We start from the raw sequence: 21130 nt of genomic DNA on the forward strand, positions 1-21130 counted from the left end.
GTCAAGGAGAGAGCGTGCAGACTCCACACAGATGTTCATCCAGCTTGGGTTGTACGCTAGCCCAGTGGAATATGAGGTGCTGTTCCTCAAACATACCGGTACTGAGCCAAAGTGGGAGCTGTCAGGTGCCAGTCTTGCTGGGGTTCCCTGGCTAAAATAGTGACTTGGGGTTGCCAAAGTCTCTTTCAGAGCGCCTGCTCTCTCGACTGTGCCAGAGTTGGGGACAAGAGGAATAAAAAGCCGGAATTCTTGCAGAATGCAAGGGGAGGGTTTGTTTGTTGTGCCTGACACTATCTGGGTCTCCTGGGCTGGCCATGTAGGTGTGTGTGTGTTCATAGCACAAGTTACTCATGGCTGTACTGGGCAGGAATGGCTCCCTCTGATAGACAAGACAGCTCCCAAACTACTGCACACAGATCTAGGCAGAAGGGAAAGGGGTGTGGGGCGGTGGATTAAATATCCAGGCAGACACGCTTTGTGGAGCCTTTCTGTGAAAATTGTTCCTCTGTGCGTGCTGCCTCTCTCTCTCTCGCATTCTCTCTGGCACTCTCTCTCCTCTCTCTCTCACACATTCACACACACGTTTTCTTTCTCTCTCCCTCGCTCTCTCTCTCTCACACAAACACGCTCTTTCACTCACACATACACTAACCTCTCTCACTCTCTCTCTCTCTCTCACTCTCTCTCTCTCACTCTCTCTCTCTCTCTCTCTCTCTCTCTCTCTCTCTCTCTCTCTCTCTCTCTCTCTCTCTCTCTCTCTCTCTCTCTCTCTCTCTCTCTCTCTCTCTCTCTCTCTCTCTCTCTCTCACTCTCACTCTCTCTCTCTCTCTCTCTCTCTCACTCTCTCTCTCACTCTCTCTCTCACTCTCTCTCTCACTCTCTCTCTCACTCTCTCTCTCACTCTCTCTCTCACTCTCTCTCTCACTCTCTCTCTCTCACTCACTCTCACTCTCTCTCACTCTCTCTCACTCTCTCTCACTCTCTCTCACTCGCTCTCACTCTCTCTCACTCTCTCTCACTCTCTCACACACACACTCCACCCCTCCCTCACATGCTGGCAGACCTGTGCAGAGCCAGGTCTTGCTTTGATTCTCTTCTTGCGGTGATTGCAGCTGGGCCAAGGACCATAAAGCATGCGAGGAGAGGGGGGTGAGAGGAAGCGTTCTCTTGTCCAACTCTCAGCGATTTGTGTTTGTCTCAGGTAACAGAGGGGTGGGGGTGGGTGTGAGAGGGAAGTTGAGGGGGGTAACCCCAACCTTGTACCTGTTCAGTTGGAAACAAAAGAGGACTGGGTGTTCTTTTAAAATGCATTCCAGAATCTGTTGCTATGCGCAAAGTGAATTTGTTTCCAAAGTTGGTGTGTGTCTGTGAAGGGTATGTGTCTATCGGTGTTTATATGTGCTTATCAGTCTATCTGTGAGTGTGCGTTTGTGTGCATGCATGTACCTGTGCTTGTGTGGGAATGTGTGTGTTTTATGTATATATGTGGCATGCCTGTACACATACCTGTGTATGTGTGGTGTCTGTGTGTGCATACACATGTTTATGTGGGTATGTGTGCTGTGCATGTGTCTATTTGTGCTTATATTTGTGTATATGTGGTGTGTGTGTACTTGTATGTGATGTGGGTGTACTTGTGCAAGTATAAGGTGTGTGTGTTTCTGTTTGTATGGATGTGTGGTGTGTGTACGTCTTTGCCCAAATGTGCACGCGATGTGCTGGAGTGTGTGTTTAGTTTAGTTTAGTGTCACGTGTACTGAGGTACAGTGAAGAGCTTTTGTTGTGTGCTGACCAGTCAGTGGAAAGACAAGGCCTGATTACACGGGCGATTACAGTGTACAGATACAGGGTAAAGAGAACAACATGATGATAAATTCCAGTAAAGTCTGATTGAAGATAGTCCCTGGGTCTCCAATGAGTGGTTATTTGTGTGTGTGTGTGTATAATTGTGCTTCTGTTGGTGCGTATATGTCTTTGAATGTGCACATGTGCTGTGTTGAAGTGTGTGTGTGTGTGTCTATTTGTGTGTGTGTGCACATACGAGTGTGTTTCTATTTGTATGTGCGGAGTGTGTCTGTGTGGTTGCACTAGTGGGTATGTGGTGTGTGTCAGTGTATGTGTGTAATTGTACTTGTGGGTTTGTGGTGTGTGTAGTTGTGGGTATGTGGTATGTTGTGTGTGTGTGTAATTGTGGGTATGTGGTATGTAATTGTGCTCGTGGGTATGTGGTGTGTGTGTGTAATTGTGCTTGTGGGTATGTGGTGTGTAATTGTGCTCGTGGGTATGTGGTGTAATTGTGCTTGTGGTGTGTGTGTGTAATTGTGCTTGTGGGTATATGGTGTGTATGTGTAATTGTGCTTGTGGGTATGTGGTGTGTGTGTGTGTGTGTAATTGTGGGTATGTGGTGTGTGTGTAATTGTGCTTGTGGGTATGTGGTGTGTAATTGTGCTTGTGGGTATGTGGTGTGTAATTGTGCTTGTGGGTATGTGGTGTGTGTGTGTGTAATTGTGGGTATGTGGCGTGTGTGTGTAATTGTGGGTATGTGGTGTGTGTGTGTAATTGTGCTTGTGGGCATGTGGTGTGTGTGTGTGTAATTGTGGGTATGTGGTGTGTGTGTGGGTAATTGTGGGTATGTGTGGGTAATTGTGGGTATGTGGTGTGTGTGGGTAATTGTGGGTATGTGGTGTGTGTGGGTAATTGTGGGTATGTGGTGTGTAAGCAAGCTGATAATCCAGTCGCTGGTAGTGGGTGGGTGGGTGGGCAGAGGGAGGTGCACCTGTAGCCGCTCCATCTCCAGGGCTGTAACTCTCCCTCCCTTTCCCTTCCGTCCGCAGGACTGTGCCGGCTTGCAGCGTGACACCGCCGTGAAGACAACCATGAAACTCCTGTGGAACTGCATCCTGCTGCAGCTTCTCACGGTGGAAGGCTTCGGAGTGCGGTCGACGACAGTCAGTGGCAACCCCAGGCTGAAGATATCTTACAACGGTGGGTGACCGGCCGTGCTGGGTGCGCCTGGCAAAGTCATTAGTGGCGCTGGGCAAATCTATTAAGCTGCAGCCTCGGTTATTTACAGCGGCCAGTCCGGTTCAGCACGAATGTCATTAACCCATTGAATCCCGTGAATTCAGACAGGGACACTGGCTGGCAGCTGGGAATTCTCCAGGAGTTTGTTCCTTATTGTGTTCAGGATTTACACTAGTTCTACCTGCCTGTGTTGGGCCCATATCCCTCCAAACCTATCCCATCCATGCACCTATCCAAATGTTTTTTTAAAGACTGTGATAGTGCCTGCCTCAACTGCCTCAACTACCTCTCCCAGCAGCTTGTCCATACACCCACCACCCTTTGTGTGTAAACAAAAAAGTTGCCCTTCAGGTTCCTATAAAATCTTTCCCCCTTCACCTTAAACCTATGTCCTCTGGTTCTTGATTCCCCAAACTGGGTAAAAGACTTTGTGCATTTACACTGATCTATTCCTCTCGTGATCTTGTTCACCTCTAAGTTACCCCTCATCATCCTGTGCTCCAAGGAATAAAGTCCTAGCCTGATCAACCTCTCCCTGTAGCCCAGGCCCTGTAGCCCAGGCCCTGTAGCCCAGGCCCTGTAGCCCAGGCCCTGTAGCCCAGGCCCTGTAGCCCAGGCCCTGTAGCCCAGGCCCTGTAGCCCAGGCCCTGTAGCCCAGGCCCTGTAGCCCAGGCCCTGTAGCCCAGGCCCTGTAGCCCAGGCCCTGTAGCCCAGGCCCTGTAGCCCAGGCCCTGTAGCCCAGGCCCTGTAGCCCAGGCCCTGTAGCCCAGGCCCTGTAGCCCAGGCCCTGTAGCCCAGGCCCTGTAGCCCAGGCCCTGTAGCCCAGGCCCTGTAGCCCAGGCCCTGTAGCCCAGGCCCTGTAGCCCAGGCCCTGTAGCCCAAGCCCTGGAGCCCTGGCAACTTCTTCGTAAATCTCCTCTGCTCTCTCTCCAGCTTGACAACATCAGGTTCTGGTTTTGTTTGAGTTTGCTTTGAGCTGTCTTTCACCCTTTGGTGGATATTACCTTCCTGCCCTCTCCATCTACTTGGCAACGATAAATGTGCTTATTTTACTGCTTTGTCTTACTCTAGCCAAAGCTGTAACCAGAGGAAGGACAAATTTGGATTCTTTCCTCTGGACTGTCAGAGGCTGAGGGGAGGCCCGATAGAAGTTTATAAAACGATGAGAGACATCGATTGGGTAGATAGCCAGAATCATTTTTTTCCCCCCAGATTGGAAATATCAACGATTAGAGGACAAAGCTTTAAAGCAAGAAGGGCAAAGTTTAGAGGAGATGTGCGGGACAACATTTTTAAACAGAAGGTGGTTGGTGCCTGGAAACGCTGTCAAGGATAGTGGTGGAGGCAGATACGATAAGCGTATTTATGAGTGTTTTTAACAGGCGCGTGGATGTGGAAGGAGAGCGATCACGTGTGAGCACGATTAGTTTAACTTGGCATTGTATTTGGCACGGCAATTGTGGGCCTGAGACCCTGTTGCTGCACTGTACCGAATTGGCCATTCTGAATCTGCATTCCACATGATGACGGATATAAATTTCTGCAGCATGGCGAGATCTTTGGCTGGTTGTACTGCTTCCTGGGATCAACATTCCTTGACCTCCATTGCTTAGTCTGCACCCCAAAGACGGGCAACGCTATTGAAATCCTCCGACCTCCGAGTGGCGCCATTGCCCCTTGCTGAACCATGCTCCGTAGAACTTCATGATGATTAGCTGAAGAGAAAGTCTTGCATTTAAATAGCGCCTTTCATAGATTCCCTCAGCAGTCAGTGAGTTTGTGTTTTGAAGAACAGTTGCTGTTATAATGCGGGAAATGAAGCAGTTGATTTGAGCGCAAGAAACTCCCACAAGCATATTGGTGATGGCGACTAGATGATCTATTTATAGATACAGTGCGGAACCAGGCCCTTCGGCCCATAGAGTCCACACCGACCAGCGATTAACCTGTGCTCTAGTTCTATGTTATCCCACTTTCTTATCCACTCCCTACACACCAGGGGAAGATTTACAGAGGGCCAATTAACCTACAAACCCTCACGTCTTTGGGATGTGGGAGGAACCCAGAGCACTGGAAGGAAACCCACGTAGGTTGTCCCTAGTGTGTGTAGGATAGTGTCAATGTGCGGGGATCGCTGGTCAGTGCGGACTCGGTGGGCCAAAGGGCCAGTTTCCGCACTGTATCTCTAAACTAAAACTGAACTAGTGTGAATGGGGGGTGGATGGACGGAGTGGACGGTGGGCTGAAGGATCTGTTTCCATGCTGTATCTTTCAATTCAAGTCAATTCAATCCAATTCTATATTTATCCAATTCCCAACAGCAGAAGCTGCCTCTGCCACGTTCTGCAGGCTCTAGATTCCCTCTAGATTCTGCCCATGATCCGTGTAAGGAGGTGAAGGATTAAAAGGTGTTTTAATCTTTAGTGAGGTGTACAAAATCATGAGAGGAATAGATCGGGTAGACGCACAGGGTTTCTTGCCCAGAGTAGGGGAATCGTGAACCAAAGAGCGTAGGTTTAAGGTGAAGGGGGAAAGGGTTTTTTTAGGAATCTTAGGGGTAACTTTTTCACATAAAGGGTGGGTGCGTTTATGGAATGAGCTGCCGGAGGAGGTATTTGAAGTAGAGCCAATCGCAATGTTTAAGAAGCAATTAGATAGGTACATGGATAGGACAGGTTTAGAGGGATATGGACCAAACACAGGCAAGTAGGATTCATATAGATGGGACATGTTGGTCGGTGTGGGCATGTTGGGCCAAAGGATCCTGTTTCCACACTGTATGACTCTGACTCTTCCAACAATAACACGGTCAACCTTTAATAATCAATACACTTAAAGGAGTGGTGGTCAGAGGGGGAAACGAGGCCGCGCTGGAATTCTCCGTGGATGGCTGCCAAGCGTGATGTCTCTCTGAGTTCTCCACAGCCAGCGTTGTGCCAGTGCAGGGTAGTTACAGCCAAGCGTCCAGCTGAGAACGGGTAGGTTCAAGAGGGGGCTCTGTCCCCATTGAGGGGGTGGCAGGTGCCCTCGCTGGGAACCCAGTCATGCTTTGGGAAAGTAAACATTGCATTCCATGTGCCTTTTAAGCTCCAAAAAAGTCACTCCCTGCATTTTTCACTGCCACCGCACCCAGGTTGTGGAAACACCCCCAGGAAATTCTGAGCTGCTGCATTCCACAGGAGTTTGTTTGAACTCCCTCCATCTTCCCCTGGTGCAGAGGATGCACAGAGGAATTGTCCCAAGCATTCCTTTGATGTCCAACGTTGCCTGGCAGCTCTTTTGCTGCACAGACTGGGCCACCGAACTCTGCCTCTGGACTCTGCAATCGCCTGGTGCCAAAGGGATTCTTTGGCTCAAAGGCAACGGTGGTTGTAACGTCGAACCCTCCCACCTCACGGCGGATTTGAATGACAGTTTGGTTCGCACCAATCCAGGCTAGAATTTGACTGCGACCCCCGGCAGAGCCGATCCCTCCCGCGTTCTTGTTTAACTCTCCCTCGGCTCCGAAAAGAAACCATTCAAAGCATTTCAAGTCCAACCCCACCGTCTGATCAAGGCTCAGGTGCTCAACAGGGAGCAGCGTCAGTGTGTTTAGTTTAGAGATACAGTGTGGAAACAGGCCCTTCGGCCCACCGAGTCCATGCCGACCATCGACCGCGAGTTCACTAGTTCGTTGTTATCCCGGTTTCGCATCCTACGTGCTGGGGACAATGTACAGACGCCTAGGGTAGCGGTAAGAAGAGTCGATTTCCCGCCTTGCCGCGCCAGTGTCCCAGATTCGATCCTGTCCTCGGGTGCCGTCTAAATGGAGTTTGTACGTTCTCCCTGTGACCGCCTGGGGTTTCCGTTTTCCTCCCACATTCCAAAGACGTGCAGTTTGTAGGTTAATTGGCTGTGTAGGATGGAACTAGTGTACGGGTGATTGTTGGTTGTTGGATTCGGTGGGCTGAAAGACCTGTTTCCATTCTGTATCTGATCTAAACTAAATTAACCCACAAACCTGCTTGTCTAACCAGCGATCACCCCGTACACTAGCACTATCCTGCACACTAGGGACAATTTACAATTTTACCAAAGCCAACTAACCTCCAAACCTATACTCCTTTGGAGTGTGGTAGGAAACCGGAGCACCCGGAGAAAACGCATGCGGTCGCAGGGAGAACGTACAAACTCCATTCAGACAGCACCTGTAGTCAGGATCGAACCTGGGTCTCTGGCGCTGTGAGGCAGCAACTCTACTGCTACGCTGCTCCAATCCACGTGGTTGGATTTCAGCTGGCCGCACTCTTGTCTCTAACCTAGGGGATTGCGGATTCCCCTTATTGTCATAGTCAGAGGCAAGTGAGACTGAGAAGGTTGTGGGGATCCCAAACACTCGCTCTCAAACCTATAGTCCATAGGAAAGGCCAAGCACAATGCATAGGGAGGGCTACACTGCAGGAGGGACCACTTTGCAAAGGTAACCGAGACCCCTTCTACTCTCTCAGAAGGAAGTGAGAGATCCCATGGTGCGACCTTAGAAAAGTCACGATAACAACATTTAGGAGACATTTGGACAGGTACATGGATCGAATAGGCTTTGGGGGACATGGGCCGAACGTGGATAGGTGGGACTAGTTGAGACAGGGATTCTTGATCCGCGTGGGCAAATTGGGCCAAAGGGCCTGTTTCCATGATGAATGACACTATGACACTTCTGTGCACTCTCCAAAGCTACCACATCCTTCCTGTAATTGAGAAACCGGAACTGCGCATGACTCTCCAAATGTCCCCTAAACCAAACGGTCCCCTATTGACCAGACACCGAGAAACATCGCTGCAGATTAGTGTGGTTTAGTTTCTTATGTCTACATACTGCGGTACAGTGAAAAGCTTTTTTTTTTGTGCTATCTAGTCTGCGGAAAAGCTATACATGATTACAATCAAGCCGTCCGCAGTGTACAGAAACTGTGTGATGTTTGCATCACCTCCCTTTGTTTACTTGAGGTTAGTTTAATGTCACGTGTACCGAGGTACAGTGAAAAGCTTGTCGTTGCGTGCTGTCCAGCCAGTGGAAAGACAATACATGATTACAATCAAGCTGTCCACAGTATACAGATAAAGGGAATAGCGTTTAGTGCAAGGTAAAGTCCGATTAAAGATAGTATGAAGGTTTCCACTGAGGTAAATGGGAGATCAGGTTAGCTCTCTGGTTGGTGATAGGATGGTTCAGTTGCCTGATGATCGCTGGGAAGAAACTATCCCACCATGCCACCAACGGTACCACGGCAACCAATTTCCTTTATGATTTCTATTGTGGGCAACGTAGTGTAAGAAAATAACTGCAGATGCTGGTACAAATCAAAGGTATTTATTTCACAAAATGCTGGAGTAACTCAGCAGATCAGGCAGCATCTCAGGAGAGAAGGAATGGGTGACGTTTCGGGTCGAGACCCTTCTTCAGACTGAATGGTGGGCAACGGTGGGTATCGGAGCCGAGGGACAGCAGCAGAGCGTTTTGAAGCCAGATGCCGTCCCCTCCGAATCCTGGCTTCGTATTGCTCGTGGGAGGTCAGCTCATGTCACTGAAAATCACACTTCCTCACTTCAAGCCTGCTCGGGGGGATTTGGTGCCCTGGGGAAACCTGCAATTGATATTGTTTCTCCAGTTACAGACAGGTGTAGTCGTAAACTCTAAGTAAGCGTGAGATGTGTAGGTGCGTTTACACATACTCCCCGAGTTCTAAACCGGTGCAGCATTTTAAACAGGGCTCTGATATTCCTCGGGAGAAGCAAAACCGTACTTTAGTTTAGCTTAGAGGTACAGTGCGGAAACATGCCATTTGGCCCACCGAGTCCGCGCCGACCAGCGATCCCCGCACACTAACCCTGCATCCTACACTGGGGACAATTTACAATTATACCAAGCCAATTAGTCGACAAACCTGTACGTCTTTGGAGTGTGGGAGGAATTTGGAGCACCCGGAGAGAACCCACGCGGGCCACGGGGAACATGAACAAACTCCATACAGACAGCACCCGTAGTCAGGATTGAACCCGGGTCTCTGGCGCTGTAAGGCAGCAACTCTACCAGGTGTGTCATGCAGGTTGGGACCCTTCCAACACTCCATTCTTTATGTCTGAAGAAGGGTCATGACACAAAATGTCCATTCCTTATACAGATGTTGCAAGACCTGGTAGATTTTCCAACATTTTATTCTTGTGCTCATAGATTTATGTGTGCTTATAAGTGGTGTTTGTTGAATAAAAAATAATGAAGACACAAACGACTGCAGATGCAGAAATCTTGAACGTAGCAAAAAGTGCTGGAAGAACACAGTGGGTCAGGCAGCATCAGTGGAGGGAGGGGACAGATGATGCTTCGAGTCTGAAGAAGGGTCCCAACCTCCCTTTTTCCTTTCAGACGTTGCCTGAACTGCTGAATTTCTCCAGCACTTTGTATTTTGAATCAAAAGTAATATCTGGCTTGTAAAATTGCCCCCTGGTGTGTACTATAGTGTTAGTGTGTGAGGTGATCGCTGATCGCTGCGGACTTGTTGGGCCGAAGGATCTGTTTCCGCTATGTCAGGAAGGTCAGGACCACTCTCTGGTTGGGGAGAGGACGGTTGAATTGCCTGATACCAACGGGGATGAAACTGTCCCGGAATCTGGAGGTTTGCATTTTCACACTTCTGTACCTCTTGCCTGATGGAAGAGGGGAGTGACTGGGGTGAGGCTGTTCCTTGGCCTTGTCGAGGCAGCGTGAAGTGTATATGGAGTCGATAAAAGGGAGGTTGGTTTGCGTGGAAGGGAGGTTGATTTATCTGAACTGGCTATAGAAAATGCAGAGGGCAGATGCACCAGTAACCGGATGAGCTGATTATGTTACTCTGCGTCCCTCTGCTTTCAGAGGGATCTGGTAAACAGATCAGATGGGAAAATACCACATTAGTATTACACATTACAGCAGTCGTTTGGAAGCTGAGGAAATAAGGAATCCAGACCTGTCTTTCGTCCCCCATCACTTTCTATATTTCACTTGCTCCAACTCCTGTCTCTCCCAGGATGTCACTATCTATTGACCACGGCACAAAACCTTTACACTGTTGCATAAGAGCTCCTGCCACACCAATGGAAGTAAAATAAAGGAGTAGCGTGGTGGCGCAGTGGCAGGGACCCGGGATCGATCCTGACTACGGGTGCTGTGTACGGAGCTTGTACATTCCTCATGTGACCGCGTGGGTTTTCTCCGGGTGCTCCGGTTTCCTCCCACGCTCCAAAGACGTGCAGGTTTGCAGATTAGTTGGCTTCTATGAATTTCAGTTTTGTTTGTTGCCACGTTTACTGAGGTACAGTGAAAAGCTTTTGTTGCGTGCTGACCAGTTAGTGGAAAGATTATACATAACTACAATCGAGCCATTCACAGTGTACAGATACACGATAAAAGGAATAACGTTTAGTGCAAGATAAAGCCAGTAAAGACCGATCAAAGAACGTACGAGGGTCTCCACTGAGGTAGATAGTAGCTCAGGACTGCTCTCACGTTCGTGAAAGGATAGTTACGTGATGACGGCTGGGAAGAAGCTGTCACTTAATCTGGAGGTGTATGTTTTCACACTTCTGTACCTCTTTCCCGATGGAAATTGTCTCTGGTGTGTACAGGTGATCGATGGTCAGCATTGACATGGTGGGCTGAAGGGCCTTTTTGCAAGCTGTATCTCTAAACTAAATTAACCTAAAGTAGCAGTGGAAAGAGGGGAGAAGGAGTCAAGGAGAGGTTGCGGACTCTGCTCAGATCTGTGACTGGACAGCCACTTTTAATGCACAAAGCCATCCATATGCAGCAGCTGAAGGGATGGGTGGAATGTTTCTCTGTGTTAATGCTCCCAGCAAGGGGAAGCTATTCTTGTAAAATAGCCCGAGGATTTGCAACAGTTCTAACTCAACCAGTTTTTATTTAGCTTTTGGTCAGTCACTGTCATTCGCTAATTCCAGCAAGAAAAACTTGCTTTCCTGCAACCACATTTTCTATGTACACATTTTCTTTGCTGGAGTAAAATACCTCTGGGTGCTGCACAAGTGTCAGAGATAAAGTTCACCTACTGTATGGTCTTTGAGCAAGGTTTTGATGGAGCTCCTATAAGGGGGAGTGAGTGATGTTGAGGTTCAGATTTAGTTTAATGTTTGATTTAGAGAGATACTGCACGGAAATAGGTGCTTTGGCCCACCCACCGAGTCCGCACCGACCAGTGATCACCCTGTACACCAGTACAATCCTACACACTAGGGACAATTTACAATTTTTACCAAAGCCAATTAACCTACAAACCTGCACATCTTTGGAGCGTGGGAGGAAACCGGAGCGCCCGGAGAAAACCCACACGGTCACAGGGAGAAGGTGCAAACTCCGTACAGTCATCATCTGTAGTCAGGATGGAACTCGGGTCTCTGGCGCTGTGAGGAGGCAACTCTACTGCTGTGCCGCCCAATGTTTTGGGGGGAATATCCAGTGACTGACGGATTGGTCACCATGATGGGGCGAAGTTTCACGTCGGGACCTTTCTTCAGGCTGAAGAATGATCCCTGACGATGTTGTTTTCACGAAATGAGATAAGTTACCATGGGGTGTCTGTGACAGAGGCTAATGACGTGTTGCCTGACATATTGTGATTCTCAACAACACAAATGTTCACAGCACCGTGGCGCAGCAGTAGAGTTGCTGCCTTATAGCGCCGGAGACCCGGGTTCCCTCCTGTGACCGTGTGGGATATCTTCGGCTGCTCCTCCCACGCTCCAAAGACGTGCAGGTGTGTCGGTTAATTGGCTTTGGTAAATTGCCCTTAGTGTGTAAGATGGGACTAGTGTGTGGGTGATCGATGGTCAGCGTGGACTCGGTGGGCTGAAGGGCCTTTTTCCAAGCTGTATCTCTAAACCATCCGTTGAGGAGGGCAAATGTTCCTGTCGATGGGAGCTACAGGCTGGAGCTACAATGATCTCATTTTCAGTTGGAGATTAAAGCTGATACCTTGGGAAGTGATTTTTGTTTTTAATCGGGGGGGTTCAAGCTTTGCATTGACATCATTCACCGCAATGCTCGGCTGGTAACATAGAAGGGTTTAACATTATGTTGATGCCAATTTGTAAGCCTGGGACCTTGGCCATGGATACAATTCCCATGGATGAATCAGAATATTTGAGGATATCTGATAATCTGAAGAGTGGTTTTGGAGACAGCAGAACAAATTAAATGGCAAGGCTTTTATTGAAAAATTTGGAGTTGGTCCACTCACAGCTGAACTGGATATCAGGCACTTGCCCAGGTTATTGAATGATTGAGCACAGTGGCGCAGCGGTAGAGTTGCTGCCTCACAGCGCCAGAGACCCGGGTTCCATCCTGACCTGGCAGTCGAGCAGTCCAAATGCAGAAACAAGGAACTGCTGATAAGAAAATAACTGCAGATGCTGGTACAAATCGATTTATTCACAAAATGCTGGAGTAACTCAGCAGGTCAGGCAGCATCTGAGGAAGGGTCTCGACCTGAAACATCACCCATTCCATCTTTCCCGAGATGCTGCCTGACCTGCTGAGTTACTCCAGCATTTTGTGAATAAAAGGAACTGCTGATGCTGGTTTGTAAAACAATGAGACAGAAACATGGTGCTGGAATAACTCCGCGGCTCAGGCAGCATCTCTGGACAACGGGGACAGCTGACGTTTAGGGTTCATACTCCTTCACCTACTTCACACTCAAAGAAGTCTCCACAGACTGACTCAGAACCGACCTGAAACGTCAACCATCCATGTTCTCCAGGGATGCTGCCTGACCTGCTGAGTTACTCCAGCACTTTGTGTCCTTTTGTGTAAAATCGACATCTGCAGTTTGTTCTTCGACTGCTGGAGTAACTCAGCGGGTCAGGTAGCATTTCAAGTTGTGCACACTTCATCACGTGCCAACCTGACATGTCTCTCCCTCCTCCCCCTGTTGGTATAATCATTTACAGGGTATCTCTGGTGCTCTGCGATAGAGAATTTCAAGGTTTACAGCACCCTATGAAAATACATTTCCCCTTATCTTGATCCCAAGCAGCCCAACCTTTGACTTGACGTTAAACCCTTCACTTTGTTTAGCTTTAGGTTTCGGTTTGTTATTGTCACGCGCACCCAGATAAAGTGTATGCATTTGCATGCATTAGTTTACTGATACAGCGTGGAAACAGGTCCTTTGGCCCACCGAGTCCGTGCCTACCAGCGACCCCCGTACACTAACACTATCCTACAATATGCACACTAGGGACAATTAACAATTAAATGAAGCCAATTAACTACGAACCTGTACGTCTTTGGAGAGTGGAAGGAAACAGGGGATCCCGGAGAAAACCCAAGCAGGTCGTGGGGAGAACGTACAAACTCCGTACACACAAGCACCTGTAGTCGGCATCAAAACCCAGGTCTCTGGCGCTGTAAGGCAGCAACTCTACCGCTCTGCCACTCTCATTGCTATTGAATCCAATCAGATACTAGTTCTATGTTATCCCACTTTTGCATCCATTCCCCACATACCAATTACCCTACAAACCCGCATGTCTTTGGGATGTGGGAGGAAACTGCAGCAGGGAGAATGTGCAAACTCCCTGCAGACAGAACCGGAGGTCAGGATAGAACCTGGGTCTCTGGCGCTGTGACACAGCAACTCTACCAGGTTAAAACGCCTCAGCGTTTTAATCTCCTGTCTCGTAGAGGCAAGAATTGTCTTCTCTACTCCCCTCAGACTCTCCAATCTCACCCCCTCTCCACGGACTGCCCTTCACTCACTCCGTACCAATCCCGACATTGTCATTAAACCCACTGACAAGGGAAATGCTGTTGTGGTCAGGCAGGCTGACCTCGACAGTGCTGAGGCCTGGCACCAGCTCTCGACACCTCCTCATACGGACCCCTTGACCATGACCCCACCGACCAACACCAGGCCACCATCTCCCCAACTGTTTCTGATTTCATGGCCTCTGGCGATCTCCCTTCCACAGCCTCCAACCTTATCATTCCCCAACTCCGCACTGCCCGCTTCTATCCCCTTCCCAAAAATTAAAGGTCTGAAGAAGGGTCTCAACTCAAAACATTACCTATCCATGTTCTCCAGAGATGCTGTCTGACCCATTGAGTGACTCCAGCACTTTGTGTCTCTCTTTGGTATAAACCAGCATCTGCAGTTCCTTGCTTCTACATCCTATTACCAATTAAAGAACGGTCCTCACCTACCATCTCCCTTTTTAGAGACGCACAGACTATCTTTAATCTGACCGTACCTTGTACTAAACGCTATTCCCTTTATCCCATATCTATACACTGTGGATGGCTTGATTGCCAGCTGATACAATCATGTATAGTCTTTCTGTTGACTGAATAACACGCAACAAAAAAGCTTTTCACTGTACCTCGGTTCACGTGACAATAAACTAAACTAAACTAAAACCAAATTCCAGCACATTGGTCTGGAGAAGGGTCTTGACCGGAAACGTTACCTATTCCTTATTTTCAGAGATGCTGCCTGACCCGCTGAGTTGCTCCAGCATTTTGTGTCTATCTTCGGTGTAAGCCATCATCTGCAGTTCCTTCCGACACTTCTGACAGTGTCCCTTTGTGTTTAAATTGTCATATGTGTCGGCAATGGAATGACAAAATTGTTACCTGCCTCAGCTCTACAGGCCTAGGCTTGATCGGAAGGCTGCTACCTGCCAACTTTAGTTCCCTCCAGGGTAGTCCCCAACCCAGTGTGGTGAGATAGATGCTCCTTGCCACCTTCCAGAAGGCAAAGGCACAACTGAGACCTGCCAAACCAGTGGCTTTGTCCCACCCAAAACTTTATTTATCCCCGGAGAGAGATTGTGAGGGAAACATGGCCTCCAGTCGGCATGATGATCATCTAAGAAGGACACTAAATGCTGGAGTAACTCAGCACGTCAGGCAGCATCTCTGGAGAGCAGGATTAGGTGACATTTCGGGTCGAGACCCTTCCTCAAACTGAGATTCAGGGGAGTGGGTATTTATTCACAAAATGCTGGAGTAACTCAGCAGGTCAGGCAGCATCTCGGGAGAGAAGGAATGGGTCTCGATAAACTAATGGCGGGACTGTCGTATGTTGAAAGGCTGGAGCGATTGGGCTTGTATACACTGGAATTTAGAAGGATGAGGGGGGATCTTATTGAAACATATAAGATAATTAGGGGATTGGACACATTAGAGGCAGGAAACATGTTCCCAATGTTGGGGGAGTCCAGAACAAGGGGCCACAGTTTAAGAATAAGGGGTAGGCCATTTAGAACGGAGATGAGGAAGAACTTTTTCAGTCAGAGAGTGGTGAAGGTGTGGAATTCTCTGCCTCAGAAGGCAGTGGAGGCCAGTTCGTTGGATGCTTTCAAGAGAGAGCTGGATAGAGCTCTTAAGGATAGCGGAGTGAGGGGGTATGGGGAGAAGGCAGGAACGGGGTACTGATTGAGAGTGATCAGCCATGATCGCATTGAATGGCGGTGCTGGCTCGAAGGGCTGAATGGCCTACTCCTGCACCTATTATCTATTGACCCGAAACATCACCCATTCCTTCTCTCCTGAGATGCTGCCTGACCTGCTGAGTTACTCCAGCATTTTGTGAATAAATACCTTTGATTTGTACCAGCATCTGCAGTTATTTTCTTACACTTCAGGGGAGTGGGAATCGTACAAACTGAACTTAGGTTTTTTTGTTTTTCGATCTTTGGGGTAATTAACATATGCTCGGCAGTTTCATCGGTCGTCAGGGTTGGGGGGTTTGTTTAAATTTAACCTCCTGCGAGAGATTGAGCTCATTGTATTAAATTACCCTGAATTCATTGGCACTGCTTGCCCCAGAGACCACAGGAGGGTTGGCTTGTATAATTGGAAATGTAACATGGTGCAGTGTGGTTGGACTTATTCAAAGGTTGCAAATAAGCCTCGGTCATGATCAGATTACTTTGTGTGTTAAATCTCGCACTACAAGCAAGAATACTCACCACTGCCTATTCTCTGAAAGGCAATAAAGAACAGGCTTTAAATGTTGACCTTCCCACTTCTTTGTAAATGAATAAAAGATTTCCCCCCCCCTCCCCCCGCAACCCCCAATTTTGATTCGGTTAAAAGAATTGAAATCGCGTGCAGTGATTCGAGAGAGAAAAGAATTTGCATTTGTATGTTGCTTTTATATATTTGCATGTGAAGACTTCCTAAAATACCCTGTATTTATTGTATTGATGACTGTCCGTAAACATAGCAGCAATAGAACAGGGCAGCACAGGAGTAGGCCCATCGGCCCATAATGTTTGTACCAGAGATTTAAGCTGGAAAGGGTGCAGAGAAGATTTACAAGGGTGTTGCCAGGACTCGAGGGCCTGAGCTATAGGTAGTTGAGCAGGTTGGGGCTCTATTCTTTGGAGCCTAGGAGGATGAGGGGTGATCTTATAGAGGTGTATAAGATCATAAGAGGAATGGATAGCGTAAATGCACAGTCTTTTACCCAGATTAAGGGAATCAAAAACCATAGGTTTAAGTTGAGGAGGGAAAGATTTAACAGGAACTTGAGGGCCAATTTTTTAAGCAAAGGGTGGTAGGTGTATGGAACGAGCTTGTGGAGGAGATAGTTGAGGCAGGGGCTCATAACGTTTAACATTTAGACAGGTTCATGGGTAGGATAAGTTGGAAGGGCATGGGCCAAACACAGGCAGGTGGGACTGGTGAAGTTGGGGCATGTTGGGCCAAAGCACCAATCTCCTCTCTATGACTCTACCAATCTAACTCATCTCATCTGCCTGCAGAAGGTCCATGCACTTCTATTCCCGGCCGTTTAACCAGTCTCTTAAACATTGATATTGTCTCTGCTTCCTTCACCACCCCTGACCGGGGGTCCCAGGCTCCTAACACACTCGTGTGCAAACAAGCCACGCATATCTCCTTTAAACCTCTGCCTCTGTTTCTATCAGATTTCCCCTCAGCCTCCAATGCTCCAGAGAAAATAATCGTGATCTCTTTATAGCTACATTTTATAAACTTATTATACTCTTTAACCCAAGCATTATGATCAAGAACCTCTTCTGTGGCCTCTTCAATGCCTCTAGATTGTTGCTGATGTAATTAGGTTCATTTACTTAGGTCCTGCAATGAGAGTTAGTGCAGGCTATTGGGACGCATTCTTCTGGTTTGTATCAAGGAGTGCCTGAGGGTCTTTGCCTGCGTAGATTGGTATCTAAATAACAATGTCTCCTACGTGTAAAATCTCACTCAGCACTGCTTTGATATGACTGCCTAGCAATCCAACCAACCTCCCTTCCATTGCCTCCATCTACACTTCATGCTGCCTCGGCAAGGCCACCAGCATAATCAACGACAAGTCTCACCCATCTCATAATCAATGACAAGTCTGAAGAAGGGTCTCAACCTGAAACGTCACCCATTCTTTCTCTCCAGAGATGCTGCCTGACCCGCTGAGTTACTCCAACATTTTGTGATCCCTTCGACAAGTCTCACCCTGGTCACCCCCTCTTCTCACCTCTCCCAGAGGTCCAAAAGTGTGAAAATACCCACCTCCAGGTTCAGGGACAGTTTATCCCCAGCTGTTGTCAGACAACTGAACCATCCTGTCAACAACTCGAGAGCGGCCCTGAACTGCCCCGTTGGAGACCCTCGGACTATTTTCAATCGGACTTTACAGACTGTCTTCCGAAGAGTCACCTGAATTCGGCTTTTCCCCCAATATTTGTGGGTTCAGGACCTACTCGTCTCGCTCTGTACCGAGCTTAAGTGCAACTTAAAGGGTGGCACAGCGGTAGAGTTGCTGCCTTACATTCTCCCTGTGACCACGTGGGTTTTCTCCGGGTGCTCTGGGTTCCTCCATGCTCCAAAGACATGTAGGTTTGTAGGTTAATTGGCTCCAGTAAAAATTGTAAATTGTCCCTCGCGTGTAGGATAGTGCTAGTGTACGAGGTGATCGCTGGTCGGTGTGGGCTCGGTAGGCCAAAGGGTCTGTTTCCGCGTTGCATCTGAAGTCTAAAGTAAATCAGTTCCTTGTGGGAACTCTGCAGTTCCTGGGTCTCATTCAGAGCTGGTTTACGGTGCATGTTTAGTTGCTGGGAAATGGGTCTTTCTTACCAACAAAATCTGCCATTAAAATTAGGAGGAGGTTTCTGAAATGTTCAATTGTTCTCTGTTCCACTGTAGAACTTTAATACGGGCAGAGCTTGCGGAACACAAAACAGCTGCTCAAATTAAATGCAGAGACTTTGATCCCTTGTTGGGTAAAATTAAATGGGTAAATATGCTTAGAAAAGTGTCAACCTAATCGGTGATAAGACCGCAAAGGAATTCTTTAAATCTGCACCTAACACAACTTTCTTCAATTTGGATTTCTCCCAAAAGGAAATTCTCCTGTGTCTCCACCATAAATTATGGGTTATTACTGAACTGAATTGCAACGTGTTGTCTGAATCTATCCAGTCACCAGCATGCGACGTGGATGGGCTGTGATGCCCAATTAACGGATCGGTTATGAGAAATATGTTTCATAGTGTCACGTCAGTCGGTCACGTTTAAAGGGAATTATTGATGTCGTCAAGGTAAAGACAGGGAAACAAAGATGAGTTAGACACCAGCCTTTATTCCAGGAAGTGGATTGACTTTAACTCAGATTGCAGACAGAGGTATTTGCTTTTCAGATGCCAGTGCTCTCAGCTCTGACATGAAAAGTCATGGGTTCATTTGCAAAAGCGGACGAATTCCAGTGCAGGACTGAGGGAATGTTGCACTGACAGAGGAACTGTGTGTGCATAGATATGGGGGACGTAGAACAGTACAGCACAGGAGCAGGCCATTCGGCCCGCAGTGTTCCCCTGCTCAACATGAATTGGGGATCTTTGGACCAGCTTTAATTGCACTTTGCTGGACTTTGTCTTGCACTAAACGTTATTCCCTTTATCCTGTATCTGTACACTGTGGATGCCTTGATTGTAATCATGTATAGGCTTTTCACTGTAGTGTAAGAAAATAACTGCAGATACTGGTACAAATCGAAGGTATTTATTCACAAAATGCTGGAGTAACTCAGCAGGTCAGGCAGCATCTCGGGATACAAATCGAAGGTCTGAAGAAGGGTCTCGACCCGAAACGTCACCCATTCCTTCTCTCTCCCGAGATGCTGCCTGACCTGCTGAGTTACTCCAACATTTTGTGAATAAATACCTAGTCTTTTCACTGACTGGATAGCATGGAACAAAAAAGCTTTCCACTGTACCTCTACACGTGACAATAATAATAAACTAAACTATAAACGAAACTGAATTTAGGTAGTAAATTATTCCTCTCCCTCTATTCCCCACATATCCACCTGCCTATGTACAAGTCTCTTAAATGCCATTATCATATCTGCCTTCACCACTGCCCCTGGCAGTGTGTTCCAGGCACTCACCACCATCTCTGTAACAAAACAACTTGCCCCACATATCTCCTTTACCGAGGAGCCGGCTACTCTCTGTACAGATGTGAAAGCTACTGCGTTTTCATTCCCCAATGCACGGGAATTATCCCAGAGACCATTCCAAGATTTGCAGCACAGTTAACATTATTTAATTAAAAGAAGATTTTGTTATGAGTAAAAGGAGCACTGGAATTTATGGCCTGATCCTTTAATGATTTCAGTTTAGTTTAGTTTACAGGACCAAGACAGGCCCACAGAGCCCACGTCGTCCATCAATCACCCATTCACACAGGTTCCATGTTATCCCACGTTCACATCCGCAGCCTACACACTAGGGGAAGTTTACAGAGGGCCAATTAACCCACAAACCCAGAGGTCTGTGGATGTGGTAACCCACGCGGTCACAGGGAGGTCGTGCAAACTCTGCACAGATAGCACCTCAGGTCAGGATCGAACCCGAGACTCTACCGGCTAGGCCACTGTGGATCAGCTGTGATTTGTTCACCATTCCAAAGTGGATGGTTCTTGCTTCGTCCACAAGGCAGCATGTTGACAGTGCAGCACTCTCGGTGTGCTCCCAGGTCAGCAGAGTGCTGCAGCAGTAGAGTTGCTGCCTTACCACGCCAGAGATCCAGGTTCAATCCTGACTACAGGTGCTGTCTGTGTGGAGTTTGTATGTTCTCCCTGTGACTGCGTGGGTTTTCTCCAGGGTGCTCCAGTTTCCTCCCACACTCCAATGACGTGCAAGTTTGCATATTAAATGGCGTCTGTAAATTGTTCCTAGTGTGTAGGACTGTTGTATAGGCAATCGCTGGTCGGCGCGGACTCGGTATGCCGAGGGTCCTGATTCCATGCTGTATCTCTAAAGTAAAACTAATGTCACACAGCCTAGAATTTGGTGATCGGGCACGGGGGGAGAGGATGGTGGAGAGTAGGTTTGAACCCATGACTTTAGAGATACAACGTGGAAACAGGCCCCTTGGTCCACCGAGCCCACGCTGACCACTGATCAGGATACTAGCACTATCCTTAAACCAGGGAGAATTTACAGAAGCCAATTAACCTACAAACCTGCACGTCTTAGGAGTGTGGGAGGAAACTGGAGCACCTGGAGAAAACCCACGCGGTCACAGGGAGAATGTCCAAACTCCACACAGACAGCATCCATAGACAGGATTGAACACTGTAAGGAAGCAATTCTATCGCTGTGCCACCGTGTCACCTTGAATGACCTTCAATGCTTTAGCTATAGCTGGCAAAGTTTGGAGATGGACGCAAAGTGCTGGAGTAACTCAGCGGGTCAGACAGCATCTCTGGAGAAAAAGAATGGATGACGTTTCGGGTCGGGACTCTTCTTCAGACTGAAAGTAAAGACCCGAAATGTCACCCATTCATTTTCTCCAGAGATGCTGCCTGACCCGCTGAGTTACTCCAGCACATTGTGTCCATCTTTGGTGTAAACCAGCATCTGCAGTTCCTTTCTACACAAGGTCGGGGGGGGGGAAGATCTCCGTTAGCTGTGTGGTCTCCCTGTAATAAAGGCCATGAGGTCCCTCAGCACAGCCCACAATCCAGCAACCTGATGCAAAGCTAATGTAGAGATTGACAGTGGCATTGGAAAGCCAGCTGCTGATGGCAGCTGATGCATTCCT

General features: G+C 48.0%; 1 protein-coding gene across 5 annotated transcripts in view; it reads left to right on the forward strand.

Moving 5' to 3' along the window:
• Positions 1-21130, forward strand: part of sema3b (sema domain, immunoglobulin domain (Ig), short basic domain, secreted, (semaphorin) 3B) — a 143143-nt gene that overhangs the window by 36238 nt on the left and 85775 nt on the right. For all 5 annotated transcript variants that reach the window (XM_078414215.1, XM_078414216.1, XM_078414213.1 and 2 more), the window contains one exon: positions 2835-2985. In XM_078414215.1, the coding sequence (XP_078270341.1) occupies positions 2877-2985 (109 nt within the window). In that variant the 5' untranslated portion in view covers positions 2835-2876. The remainder of the gene's footprint in view (positions 1-2834; positions 2986-21130) is intronic.

The sequence above is a fragment of the Rhinoraja longicauda genome, chromosome 17 (assembly GCF_053455715.1).
Source record: "Rhinoraja longicauda isolate Sanriku21f chromosome 17, sRhiLon1.1, whole genome shotgun sequence".
Classification (NCBI taxonomy): Eukaryota; Metazoa; Chordata; class Chondrichthyes; order Rajiformes; family Arhynchobatidae; genus Rhinoraja; species Rhinoraja longicauda.